The following is a 14,554-nucleotide window of genomic DNA, read 5'->3' as shown; positions in this document are numbered from 1 at the left end:
TTCTAAGTGTCAATCAGTAATGCCCTCCCAGTGTGGCCTTCATTATCATTTAATTTGGTATCAGTTAGTGCCACCCACAACACCTTCATTCAAGAATCATATTGTGCTTTTAATTCATCCTGGTGGAGAAAGGTCTGGGACAGGGACCCATAAAGCAGTGTGTAACTGTATGTAGATACTGCAGTGATAGCATCATGGCTGAAAAAACAGCAGAGTGGAACTCAGCTTGGAAGATGTTGTAAATTAAAAGTATTCCATGTGAAGGACCACAGTATGGTTTGGCACAGGGAAGGGATTGGTAAGAGAAAGGTAAATGTGAAGACTTAGCAGAGTTTGTGTCTGCAGGGATTAGTGAAATTTTTGAAGCCATCAGGCTTTTCTAGAAGAGAGAATGTTATTCAGTGGGAACCAGCTTTTTGTGGGAGGAACAAGGCATCCAGTGACCTGGCTTCTGGGTGACCTGACTTTGACTCCATCACTGATTTGCTGAGCGCCCTTGGGCAAGTCAGTTAACCTTTCTGGACCTCATTTCTTTATCTTTAAATTGAGAGGGATGAAATATGATCTGTAATTTACCTTTCAGCTCCTGCATTCTGACTTACCTGTCAAACAGGGTGGCCTGGGGCTTTTTGCTTCAAGGACTTAGCTTCTGTTATAATTGCTGTTTACTTTGGAGTCTTGCCCAGTGACCAGACTGAAAATATGAGCTGTTTGAATCTTCCCTTGCCTTGGTCTCATTTATTTCTCTCGGATTTTGATTGCCTGTTTCTCCCTCCTGCTTGTTTTCTTGTTCAGTGAGTCCTTCAGAAGCTTTTTCCTGAACTGTTGCCTGTGCTGACATCTCACCTCCCACTAGCTGCTGCTGGAATTCATCTTGTGTACACTTCAGCTAAATTAGTCTCCCTGTGCCTCTCCTCTATAAAAATAAGCTAGTGGGTTTCCATTGTCTTCCAAAGAAAGGCCAAATCCATTAGCCCACTACTCATTATCCTCTGTCCATCTTGCTTGCATTACTTCCCTTTCACATGACCTATGGAATAGTTAAACCAAACCTAACACCCTCCTGGTGCCTTCTATCCTGTCCTTCCCTTCATCTGATTTGTTCAGTCTCAACATTGTGTCACAGTTTTCCCACCTCAAGTCACTCCATCTTCATGAAATTGCTCAGGCTTCCCACAACCAGAAGCAGTTTTCTTCTTCTCAACTCTCTAGCACCCATGGCACCTTTTCTGTACCTCATAGTATAATGACTTTGTTTTTATTTTTTGTATCACTGGATCTCTCACTTTATCTTTCCTATCTAAACTGGGTGGGGCCCCAGTAAATAGTTGATGATGACTGAATTCTGACTAATTATAGCTTAGATGCTTGTTATCTTTTGTTGATTTCTTTCTTTCTTTTTGGGGGGTGGTGCTGGGGATTGTAGAGGCAAGCACTCTACAAACTGAGCTATATCCCCAGCCCCAGGATTTCTTATTTATGTGGATTACCACTAATTAGAATGTAGAAAAGAAATCTGCCGCAGTTAATAAGCTAACGCAAGAACCATTGCCATAAATGTGCTAGCAATTTCCAAGTTTATATTTAAGACAAGCAAAATCTTTTCAGCTTGGTGAACCTTATCTTTGGGTGTGTGTGAGGAGGGGGGGGTTTCATTCGTTTGTTTGTTTTGTTTTTGCAGTGCTACAGAAGAAAGCCATGCTAGCAAGCAGTTTGCCAATGAAGCTATATCCCTGGCCCCTGTCTTTGTATTTTGAGTATCATCTACATGAGCTGTCAAGGCAGTGCAGGGCATCTTCCTTTACACTTGAAGTATTCAGCGTATTTTATAGCTTGTGTCAATTAGTACACTTAGCAATTGTTTTATGCTGTGAAGTTTTTGGAATGAGGATTTCTTTTTTTTTTTAAAGAGAGAGGAGAGGGAGAGAGAAGAGAGAGAGAGAGAGAGAATTTATTTATTTATTTTTAGTTTTTTTTCGGCGGACACAACATCTTTGTTTGTACGTGGTGCTGAGGATCGAACCCGGGCCGCACGCATGCCAGACGAGTGCCCTACCGCTTGAGCCACATCCCCAGCCCCTGGAATGAGGATTTCTAAACTTGAGGGATTTTTTAAAGAAAAATTAACAAATGGAATAGTTCAGTAAATTAAGAACTTTTATTTTGATACTAGAAACAGATTATTGTCTTTAATTCACTATCATATAATTGGTGTTTATATCAGAAGTTGTATTCAATACTTTCAGAACCATTAATAACATTATTGAAAGTTTGGTTTTTCTGTGGATTATAGATCTGGTTATGACCTAGTCAGCTATACACAGACTTCCTATGAAATGGTTGTATGAGGAAGGTGGAGAGCATCCTGGTTGAAAGAATGCAGTTGTATATGTTCTAAGGTGACTTACAATGTATTACGTCCCCTCAGAAAATGTGTATTTTGGGAGGCTGATGAGAAATAGAAGCCCCTTAAGATTCCCACTGCTACTTTTTGTCCAGTGGCCCTTTTAACTAATCTTATTTATACTACTGTGCTGAGATAGCGAAGTCTTCAACAGTATCAACCTGAACCCAAGGAAAGCAACTACATCTTACCTAGCATTAGACCATCAACAGAAATTACCTCATTTCTCTCCAGATGATGTAAGATTAATCTTGGTTCTAGCAATCTCATGTAGGTATAAGTGTACTCACAATAAAAATTGTCATATTGCTTCCTCCCAGTGCTGTTTAGTTCAGAATACAGTGGTTCTTTCTTTTCCCCATATTTTTATTGGTGCATTATAATTATACATAACAGTGGAATTCATTGTGACATTTATACATGCACTTGATAATATAATTTAGTCAGTGTCATTCTCCTATATTTTCCCTTTCTTTCTCCTCCTCCCTTCCCCCTGGCCCCTTTCCTCTAAATACAGTGGTTCTTTAAAATTGTTGCAAGTAGTTTATCTATTAAAACTGTTTAATAAATGAGGAATACTTTGTAATCAATTACATGATCCTCAGTGTGCAGGGGCTGCAGTTGTAGCTCAGTGATAGAGCGCTTGCCTAGCATGTGCTGGGTTGGATCCTCAGCACCACATAGAAATAAATAAAAAGTAAAAACGAAGTATGCATATTTCTTCCAGTACACAGGTAAAGGAATGGAACCTGGTAAGGATCAGTGAGAGAAATAACTCCCACGGGAAACCAGAAAGCTAAAACTCCCGTTGCTCTTTTAGTAATAATATGGAAAGAAGGGCAGAATTGATTTATAGTAAGCCTTATTGCTCCATTGACCATTCTGTTGATTGGGATCTGTGATGTCGGTGGTAGGAAGGGGCAGGTGGATTTTGATCTCTGTATTTGATATCTCTTCCCCCCTCCCCCCTTTTCTTCAGGAGTTAGAGGCAGCCCTTCACAGAGATGACGTGGAGTTTATCAGTGACCTGATTGCCTGTCTGCTTCAGGGCTGCTATCAACGCAGGGATATCACGTGAGTAATCCTGGTCTTACTAAGTATTTCTTGAAGAGGGAACTAATTAATAAGTCTTGATGATGTTTCCAGAATCCATCATTAGCTAGTATATAACAGTGTAGGCTTGAGTATATACAGATGAATTCTAGTTTTATCTTACTTTTACTAATCTTTTACACATGGTTAAACCACCTAACATACTTGAGTGTAGAATTTCTTTCTGTTGTATTTGCCTTATTCTGATTTTGGTTTGTAATATTGGTAAAACATTGCCTAACAACATTTCTGTTGTTTGTATTTCTTCTGTTGTTCACATAACTGGTGGTAGTAGTGTAATTTACTTGACCTCTGAGCTCGCTTACGCTTATGCTGCCAAGTAAACAGCACTCCAGTGCCTTCTAGATATATAGAGATTTGGAACATATTTTATCTGCCTACACAGATAAAATATAGGAGCTTCCTAATATTAAGAGCCATCCTGTTTTGTTTTGCTTTTTGCTATTGAGAAGGGGGTCTGGGGGCTTACGCTCTGGCTGGTCTAGAACCCTTGGACTCATGTGATCTTCTGCCTCAACCTCCTGGCTAGCTATGGCTATAGGGATTATCCCTTTGTTTTGATCCCAACAATTGCACTTTTTGCTACATTTCTACACAGAACTATAGGACAAACTTTTTTTTAAAAAGGCTAGGCCTAGTGGATTTCCCAGTCTCTTGGCTCTCTGTTGTCATTTAGGGATTGTTAATGGCTGGTATTTTTCAGACTGTCAAAGATGATATCTCAGATATTTTTGCTGTAATGAATGTAACCTGTTAAGGCTGGGAATCTATGTTAATTATATTAATCTGCAATAGATTTCTCACAAGGTGAGAAAGAGAGACGAAATGTCATTTTTCTCAGTACTCCTTACAAGAGTTACTGCTTCCTGGATTCATAAATATAACAACTTTACCCCATGGAAGACTTAGGTTGTATTTATAAATACTAATTAAAATAAGATAGATAAAGTGTATTATAGTGTATTCTTCCATTTTTTATTTAGGACAAAGATTTGGGAGTTTCTGATTGTCTTTAGAATGTAGCTGTATTCATACTCTGTGTATAAATCAGTTTCTTTGCTGGAATTTCTTTCACTATAGCAACCACTTTTTATATAAACAACTTTTCTCTAAATGTCATTGTCAGATCCAACCTGTAAGTAGACATATTAGGTCTAGCTTTTAATTGTGGAAAACACATTATAATGGGTAGCCTTATATAAAATCTATTAGGTGAAACAACTTATCTCCTCAGTATAAGTTTCTGAAAGTGTATAGTCACTCAGAAGAAATGCCCACTTAAGATTTTGTAACTAATTGCCAGGCTGCCCAACACAGTGATAGTTCTTTTCATCCTTGAGCCATCAGTGTGTGAGAGTATCTGATTGCATAATACTCATTACCTCTGGACATGGCTCACTATCTATATGCCTGCCAGTGGGTCCTGGAAAACACTTTCTTGAAGCTTACATTTTTGTGCTGCAGTAGGGGTGGAATACTCCACTAATAATTACAGAAATTATTATATAATTGCAGATTACACAATTACTGGGATAAAGGTTTAGCAAAATATGGTGTATCTTCAGAACATAAAACTTGGTGTGAGAAAGTGCTCTGTGCCTTCCCATACAGGCTCTTATGGTATAGTCTTCATGATGGGGCTGGTCTCTCTAATTGTGCTTTTGTTTAAAATTGTTTTTACCTAATCCTGCTTGTTAGTTCTTTCCAGATAAAGATTACACAATTTTTGTCATGTTCTATAAGAAATTCTGTAATCCTCTTATTCTGATTAAAATCTAATAAGCCTATGAGGAAATTTGGGCAAAATGGCATCTTTACAATATTGAGATTGTGGGGTTTTTTTGGTACTGGGGATTGAGCACTACACCACTGAGCTACATCCCCAACCCTTTTTTGTATTTTATTTAGAGACAGAGTCTCACTGAGTTGCTTAGCACCTTGCTTTTGCTGAGGCTGGCTTTGAACTCTAGACCCTCCTGCCTTGGCTGGGATTACAGGCATGTGCCTCTTTGCCCAGCAAGATTGGTTTTTTATTCAAGCCTTTAATATCACTCAGTAAAAAGTCACAGCTTTATTAATTTAGGACTGACACAGTCTTGTAAATAGACTGTTAATTAATTGTTGCCATTAAGAGTATAACCGGGACTGGGATAGTGGCTCAGTGATAGAGGGCTTGCCTAACATGAGGCACTGGGTTCAGTTCTCAGCACCACATTTAAATAAACAGAATAAAAATCCATTGACAACTAAAAAAATATAATCAGGGCTAGGGATGTGGCTCAAGCTGTAGCGCGCTTGCCTGGCATTCGTGCGGCCCGGGTTCGATCCTCAGCACCACATATAAAGAAAGATGAAAAATCTCTCTCTCTCTCAAAAAAAAGTGTGTGTGTGTGTGTGTATCAAACCGGGCATGATGGAATATAATCTAAGCTTCCCGGGAGACTTAGGCAGGAGGACCACAAGTTCATGGCTAGCCTTTGCAACTTAATAAGACTTTGCCTCAAAATAAAAAAAAAAAAAATAGAAGGGGCAAGGGATATAGCTCAATAGCATGGTGCCCTTGGGTTCAGCCTCCAGTACCAGGAGTGGGAGTGTACAATCACATTGACATTTTGAAATGTAGAATATGCTATATATCACTTGTTAACCTTATTTATTTAATTATGTTGTTGATTTTTTTTTCTCCGTCTGTCCTTTGCAGTGTTAATCGTCATGTGTGTTTTGTGCTGTATTAGTTATCTACTTTTGTTTGATTACTGACTTTTTTTAAAAAGTAATTTTTAAGTTGTCAATGAATCATTCTTTTATTTATTTACATGGGGTGCTGAGAATCGAACCCAGTGCCTCTCACATGCTAGGCAAGTGTTCTACCACTGAGCCACAACCTATATCTGTGTAATGGAACCTCCAGAATAAAGAACATTTCTATAGATTTTATTCTTTCCACTGAGGAGAATTATCTAAAGTGATAGTTATTTTGCTTCACCCTTGGTGACTCAAGTGTAATTAGTGAATGCATACATATGTAGTATTCTCTGAAGTTTACTTTCATCTCATTCTAAAGAAAGAGAATTTGGATAAGTGAATGCTTGCTTTTTTGGCTGTAGGACTTAACCTATAAACAGGGAGCTAAGTAAGTTTCTTAATCTCTTTGTGTATAACTTGTCTCATATGTAAAAAGGATTATAACAATGCCCAGAAAAGTTACAATGAGGATTAAATTATCTAATTCAGGAGTACAGAATACCTTAGAACATTCTTGATAAAGTATACATTATAATGTTTAGAAACTGGCATTAGTTTCTACCAAGGCAGAATATAAAGTAGGCATTGATTCCAAGTCTCTTTAGCCTTTGTAATTTGCACTTTTATTTTATATTTTTGGTTCTGGAGATGTTGACTCCAGAGCCGTATACATGAATTGTAATCACAGTTTGCAGGTTTCAGAGTGTGCCAGGAAACCTTTTCTGTGTGAGTCATATGATGTGTCACAGCTGCTTATCTCTGTCATTATAGTATGAAACAACTATTTTGACTGATAAGCGACACTGAAGCTCTAGCTAAGTAATAGAGCTCTTGCCTAGCACATGTGAGGCACTCCGTTCAATCCTCAACACCACATAAGAATTAAAAAATCCTGTGTTTCTTCGGAATTTTTCCCCCTCAACCATTAAAAATAACAAAAACTATTCTTCACAGGCTGTTTTAAAAAAAACTATTCTTCACAGGCCAAATTTTGATCCCCGGGTCAGTTGGTAGGCCTCTATTTTTTGTGAAATTAAATGGGTTATTATTCTGTTTTCATTAACTCAATCTAGAAACTGGAATATGGAACCCCTATTTGAACTGATCTCTCCAAACTGGGATTTTTGCTTTTTAGAGAACAACATGATGCTGTGTTAAGGCCTTGCTCTGAAGGATTTTCAGGAACTCTCATTTAATCCATATAGCAAGCTCATAATAGAAAGTTCTCCCTCACCCACCCAATAAAGATTTATTGTGAGATTAATTGCTTACAGTTGCATAGCCTTTAATTGACAGTAAGGTAGATTTGGTCCGTAGACCTTTAGCCCTTAACCACAACTCACATGCTCTAAAAAGAATACCAAAAGATTTTCCTTGAAGACAAGATTGTTTAGCTCTTTTTAATGATTTGTTCTTCTTTGGCACTCTAATGAAAATGATGAAACCCATCTAAAAATAATGTTTTGAAATCACAAAATTAGAATTACAGTAGAACACCGTTATACAGTAAAATAATGGAGTGTTACAGAATAAAAGTCTTGACATTATGAAGAGTTACTTAATTGATTAAATTACATACTCTGGGGCTGAGTTTGTGGCTCAGTGGTAGAACACTTGCCCTGGCATTTGTGAAGAGCTGGGTTTGATTCTCAGCACCACATATAAATTAATAAATGAATAAAGGTCCATCAACAACTAAAAATATTTTTTTAAAAAAATTACCTGCTCTGGCAGAACATCTACAATTTCTCAAGATTACTCTCTTTGAGTATTGAACATAAATGATACTTTGAATATCTACAGTATCTATAATATGATATCAGTATCTCCTGGTGCAAAATACATAGGTACTAATAAAATTACTCTGGGTTGTTTTCCTGCATTCATAATTGAAAGAAATGTGAACATCATGTGTAGCTTTATGAAAGTAAGAAATAATATTTCCCTGCCAAGTTCATGGACTCCTCTGAATTATATTCAGGGACCTCTGCTGAAAAATGGTTTTCTCCTTTTGAATTAATCTGCAGGTCAGAATTAGCATCTTTGACATGAAAGGAACCTTCACTGTCATCTAGTATAAGTTAATTTTTTACCCAAGGAAACTAAGGGAAACAAAACTGGCACAAGTATCCAAGTCATCTGACTCCTGTTTCTTGTCTTCCATTGTACTCTGTTGAGTCTCACATACATCTAAACATTTTCTGAATACTACAGTAGGATTCAGTAAGAAAACTTTGATTTAACTGGATTGTATTTGTTTTATTTAGGAATCTGTGGTGCTGTAGAGACATTCAGAATAAAATCTGAGTTGAAAAGTATGTGTTCATTTTCTGGTTAAAAGTGTTGTGGGGATGTGACTCAGTGGTAGAGTGTTTGCAAGGTCCTGGGTTTGATTCATAGCCACCCACTGCCCACATAAACCCTCCTCCAAACAAATCTAAAGAAAAACAAAACAAAGCTACTCAAGTGGTATTTTAATGGTTGTGGTGGTTTGAAGAGGATCTCTGGGCCTACCCTCTCCTTGAGTATGGCAGGACCTACCTTTAAGCAATAGGACATGACTCCTGTGATTGTCACTCTCAGGACGTCTAAAGACTCTCCTTGTTTTGGTGGATTCAGACCCATTCTGGGAAAGTCCGCACACTTGACTATACTGGCACCTCAGAGCCAAGGGCAGCCTTCTTATAGCTGTGTACACTACCATAGGTAAATGAGGCCACAAAAATGAGGTTGAGCGAATAAAATAAGTATTCATACCAGTGATTTGTTTTTTGTAAATGTGAAATAAAGAAAAGCAAATGAGGATTACATATATTTGGAAAATCTATGAAGATAATCAATGTGATGGTTAACACAGTCTAGAGCAGTGACTATACCTGCTAAGCAGAGAAAGAGTAACATTAATGGAAGAGCTCAAGTGTTGGCATTTAAAGGGAATATTCTTGGAATATAGGGAACATCCATATCATCTTTTACCCATATCATCATGTTAAAACTTTGCTGGACCCATCACCATATATGCATGCTTTATAAGTTGTGGGTAATGCAGCTGCTGGTGGTCCAGGGCCATACATACTTGAAGTACCACTAGTAAGGTATCACTTGTTTGTTCCCTCCCTCTCTCCCTCCTTCCTTCTTTTTTCTTCTTTCTTTCTTTGGTACTGGGGATTGAATCCAGGGGTATACTTAACCTCTGAGCTGCATCCCTAGCCCTTTTTAAAATTTTATTTAGAGACAGGGTCTCATTGAGTTGCCTAGGGCCACATTAAGTTTGCTGAGGCTGGCTTTCAACTTGTGATCCTCCTGCCTCAGCTTCCTGAGCTGCTGGGATTACTGGTATGCACCATCATGACACCTGGGGTTTTTTTCTTTTATTTTTAGAGGTCCTGCCCCCAGTACAAAACTTAAACATGAGTTTTGATTTTTTCCCCCCTTGTACTGAGAAGGTTGAACCAAGGGATATGCTACCACTGAGCTGAATCCCAGCCCTTTTTATTTAGAATAGTGTCTTAATTGCTGAAGCTGGCCTTGAACTTCTAATCTTCCTGCTTTAGTCTCTGGGATTACAGGCTTGCGCCACTGTGCTCAGTGCCAGTAACATTCTAACACTTCATACTTTTGTCTTCTGGATCTTCTTGAAATTAAACTTCAAGTCAGCTATTTTTTTTAGGTATTTAAAATGAGCTAGAATGCAGAAATATCTCTTTGCATTCAACCCTTCCCCATCCAAGCGTCTGTTTTGGGCTACCATTATCTTCATTTTTACCACCTTTTGTTAAATTTTAACTAGCTCTCTAATTCTTTTTAAGTCCTTTAAGACAGCCTAATGTATAGGTGATGTTCTTTTGGATTGCTGTTTATATCAGTTGTTCTCTTTTGGGAGAGTGAGGGGTTATATTGCACCCAGTGAGAAGTACACTGCAATTTATCTGTTCAGTTGTTAATGGACATTTTATTTGGTTTTAATCTGGTGCAATTATGAATAAAGCTGCTGTGGAGATTTCCACACAAATGTTTGTGTGAGCATGTGGTTTCATTTCTCTTGGGAATTACCTAGTCATATGGTATGAGTATGCTTATCTTTAAGAAACTGCCAAACTATTTTACAAACTATTTTCCAGCATTATGTTTAAGGTGATAACTCATTGTGGTTTTAATTTGTATTTCCCAATGACTAGTAATGTTGAACATTCATTCATATGCCCAATCATACATCTTTGTGAATTGTTTTCATCAATTCATCATTAGAAGTGCTTACCTTAGTAAGAAATCATTATATATTCTAGACATGAGTCCTTTGTCAGACATACAGTGCATTGTAAATATTTTTGTCCTGGCATGTAGCTTACTTTTCCATTTATGGGTTTTGAGAAAGCAGACATTTGGTTTAGTTGAAGTTCATTTTACCAGTTTCTTCCATGTATTTCATATTTGTTTCCTTTTTCCTAAGAAATCAGTGTATACCTCAATATCACAAAGATTTTTTTTCCCTGTGTTTTCTTCTTTTAATTTTTAGTTGTAGATGGACACAGCACCTTTATCTATCTATCTATTTTATTTTATCTATCTGTCTATCCGTCTATCTATTTATGCGGTGCTGAGGATTGAACCCAGTGCCCCACGTTTGCAAGGCAAGCACTCTACCACCAATCCACAACCCCATGTTTTCTTATAGAATTTTTAGTTTCAGGGTTGTACACATCTTGATGCACTTCGGAGTATTGCTTGTCCATGGTATGAAGTCATTGTGGGTTGGAGGGTCATTTCTTACATATATATGTTGTCTGTGTTGGTCTTGCTATTGACATGTATGTTTTATCCTTGTTCATAGTATCTGGCTTTCTTGAAATTGGGTAGGGTAAGGTCACCAACTTTATTCTAGTGCTTTTTTTTGTCATTCTGGCTATTCTAAATCCTTTGCATTTTCATTTAAATTTTTAAATCAGCTTGTAAATTTCTTCTTCCCAAGAAGCTTGCTAGAAGAATGGATGGCTTAAATAATTTATTTTTGCAATCCTTGAGTGTGATATGAGTCTGTCCATTTCTCTCTTTCTCTCTCTCTCTCTCTTTCTTCCTTTTTTTTTTTTTTTTTTTTTTGTGGTGCTGGGGATTGAGCCCAGCGCCTTGTCCATGGGAGGCAAGCACTCTACCAAGTGAGCTATATCCCTAGCCTTCCATTTGTCTTTTATTTTGGCAGTATTTTGTAGTTTTCACCATAAAGATATTGGACATCTTTTTATTTATATAGTATTTTATATTTTTAAATAGCACTGTCAGTTGAATTGGTTTTATAGAATATTTTTTAGTTGTAATTGGACTCACAATAACTTTATTTTATCTGCTTATTTTTATATTGTGCTAAGGATCGAACCCAGGGCCTCACATGTGCAAGGCGAGCATTCTATTGCTGAGCCACAACCCCAGCCCAGTTGAATTGCTTTATTTGCTAGCTCTTTTTTGCTGTTATTTATAAAATACAATTATTTACATGTATTGACCTTATTCCCACAATCTTGCTTTGTAGATCTACTGGTTTTGTTATAGATTCTTGAGGATTTTTTTTATGCAGCCTGCAAATAAAACAGGTTTGCTTCTTCCTTTCTATATATCTTGAACTACTTGTTCTTCACTGGCTTTTATTTATTTATTTATTTATTTTGGAGGGGGGTGGCACCTGGGATTGAACCCAGGGGCATTTAACCATTTTGCCTTATTATTTTGAGATAGGATCTCAGTAAGTTCCTTAGGGCCTTGCTAAATTTGCTGAGGTTGGTCTAGAATTTGATGATCCTCTTGCCTTAGCCTCCTGAGTCACTGGAATTACTTGCCTCCATGACCAACTTGCACTTGCTGATTTGTGATATAGTATTGTTCCTAATCTTAGCAAGAAAGCATTGAGTCTTTAGCCATTAAGTATGATAATGTGTTTTTCTTTTATATAGCACTGATTTCAATTTGCATTTAAGTTTTTGAGGAATATTACTTGTTTGTTTTTTGTTAATCCTTGGAATGGATTTAGAAATGTTTCCTCCACTGATTTCTGACAGTTTGTGTAATTTCTTTCAAAGGTTTCCTTGAATCTTTGAAATAATTCACTAGTGAAACCCATTTGCACTTGTCATTTTTTTTTTCTTTTGAACCCATGGATGCTTAACCCCTGACCAGTCTTTTTTTATATTTTGAGACAGGGTCTCATGAAATTGTTTAGGGCCTTGCTGAAGCTGACCTTGAACTCAAACTGATTCAGCCTCCTGAGCTGCTGGGATTATAGATGTGCCCCACTCTGTCCATCCCACGTGTCATTTTCTTTGGGCCAACTTTTATATTTGTAATTATTGTTTACTTTCTTAAGTAGATTAAAGGTATTCAGGTGATTTGTTTCTTACATCATTTTTTGATAAGTGTTGTCTACTTTTATACTTTTTTGCATAATATTTTTTGTTTGTTTTTCACTCTTTTTTCTTGCTAAGTTGCTGAGACTGGCCTGAAACTTGGGATCCCTCCTGTCTCAGCCTCCCAGAGAGCTAGGTTTACAGGTATGCACCACTGCACCTGACTCTGCTTTCTATTTTAATAATTTTTTTTTCTCCTGATTACTTTTATTTACTTTGGCTTTAAGTTGTGCTTTTTTTCCCCCTATGTTTTGAGGTTTATTTTATCTTAAAATACAGGCATTTAACGTTACAAATATCCCTGGGAAAAAGTTTTCTTTTTGTCTTCATTATTTTTCACAGACATGTTCTAATTTATTTCTCCGTGATTCTAAAAAAAATGTATTACTTAACTTCTAGATATCTTAATGATTTCTAATTCCATGTTTTCAGATAATATATTCAGTAATATTTTAGTCCATTGAAGCTTATTGAGACTTATTCCCAGCATGTGGTTATCTTGGTGAATGTTTCATAATATACTTGAAAAGAATATGTGTTCTGGACCTTTTCTGTGTAGTATTTTGAAAAGATCGATTAGTTCAGGTTATTAGTATTGTTGATATGTGTCCTTATTGATTCTTTTGTCTAGCTCATTAATGAGGAGATATTAAACTCTCAGCATGTGATTGAGAATTGTTTCTTTAGATGATAACTTTGTTATATTCTTGGTGAAATGGTTCATTAATTTACTATTATGTAATACTTTTTTCAAATCAGCCTCCACCACTGGGGGGCGGGGCTGTAGTGGTAGTGGTGGTGTGTGTGACTGTGTTGCTCTGGGTGGCCTCCAACTCATCCACCAACTTAATAGACATTCTTGGCAATTGCTCTACCACGAAGCTATATCCCCAGTGCCTATTCATTTTCCAAGCCACTCTGCCTAGTATATAATTTTCTATCTTTTAATCCTTGTTGTATTTAAATTACATTTTATAGATGACCTGTAGTTGATTTCTGCCTTTTGTTTGGAATGTTTAATCCAATTTGTTTAATGTGGGTTTCAGTGTTATTATTTTCCCATTTGTTCTTCTGAGATTGAGTATACACTTCATTGATTTTGAATAAATTCATAAAATGTGTGTCCATACTACTAATTACAGAACATGTTTATCACCCGCACAAAGATGTCTCATACCCATTCGAAGTCTCTTCACTCCTGATTTCCCCTAACCCTGCAATTCTAGTGTCACTATTCTGCTTGCTGCTTTTATACATCTCACTATTTTAGGTGGCCCCTACCCCCGTCCTTTCTGTACTGCAGTTTGAATCCAGGGCACTTTTATCACTGAACTACATCCCCTGACCTTTTAATTTTGAGACCGGGTCTCACTAAGTTACCAAGTTTGGCCCTGAATTTGCCATCCTCTTGCCTTGGCTTCCTGGCTCACTAGGATTATACAGGCATGCTGCACCCTACCCAGCATTTAGGTATCTCTTAGAAGTGGAATCATACAGGAAGTGGCCTTTTGTGTCAGGATTCTTTCTCTCAGCATGATGTTTCCAATTTTCATCCACGTTATAGTATAAATTATTATTTTATTCCTTTTCATAGCCTAATAAATTGTGAATATGCATTTTATTTCTTCATCAGTTGAGGGACATTGTGCAGTTTCCATTTTTTGACTTCAAGAAGTAGGCTGATTTAAATCTTTGTTTACTGGTTTTTGGATGTATGTTTTCAGTTATCTCAAAGTAGCTACATGATATGGTAACTGTAACTTTAGTAATGTGTCAAATTTTCCAAAGCAGCCTAACCAGTTTTTATTCCCACCAGCAGTGTTTGGGGGTTTCTAATTGGTTCACAACCTGGTCAGCAGTTACTGTCTTTTTGATGTCACTATTATAATGTGTGTGTGTA

At 37.1% G+C, this 14,554-nt stretch overlaps 1 protein-coding gene across 2 annotated transcripts in view; it reads left to right on the top strand.

Moving 5' to 3' along the window:
* The window catches only part of LOC124103263 (chromatin remodeling regulator CECR2), a 147,121-nt gene that overhangs the window by 95,732 nt on the left and 36,835 nt on the right, over positions 1 to 14,554 (top strand). For both annotated transcript variants that reach the window (XM_046459778.2, XM_046459777.2), the window contains exon 2: positions 3,384 to 3,478. In XM_046459778.2, coding sequence (XP_046315734.1) covers positions 3,384 to 3,478 — 95 coding nt within the window. The remainder of the gene's footprint in view (positions 1 to 3,383; positions 3,479 to 14,554) is intronic.

This window comes from Marmota monax, unplaced genomic scaffold (genome assembly GCF_021218885.2).
Source record: "Marmota monax isolate L192 unplaced genomic scaffold, Marmota_monax_Labrador192_F-V1.1 WCK01_AAM20220418_F8-fsc00163, whole genome shotgun sequence".
NCBI classification, from domain to species: Eukaryota; Metazoa; Chordata; class Mammalia; order Rodentia; family Sciuridae; genus Marmota; species Marmota monax.
The sequence above is the reverse complement of the archived record's forward strand: the minus strand, read 5'-3'. Positions and strand labels throughout refer to the sequence as shown.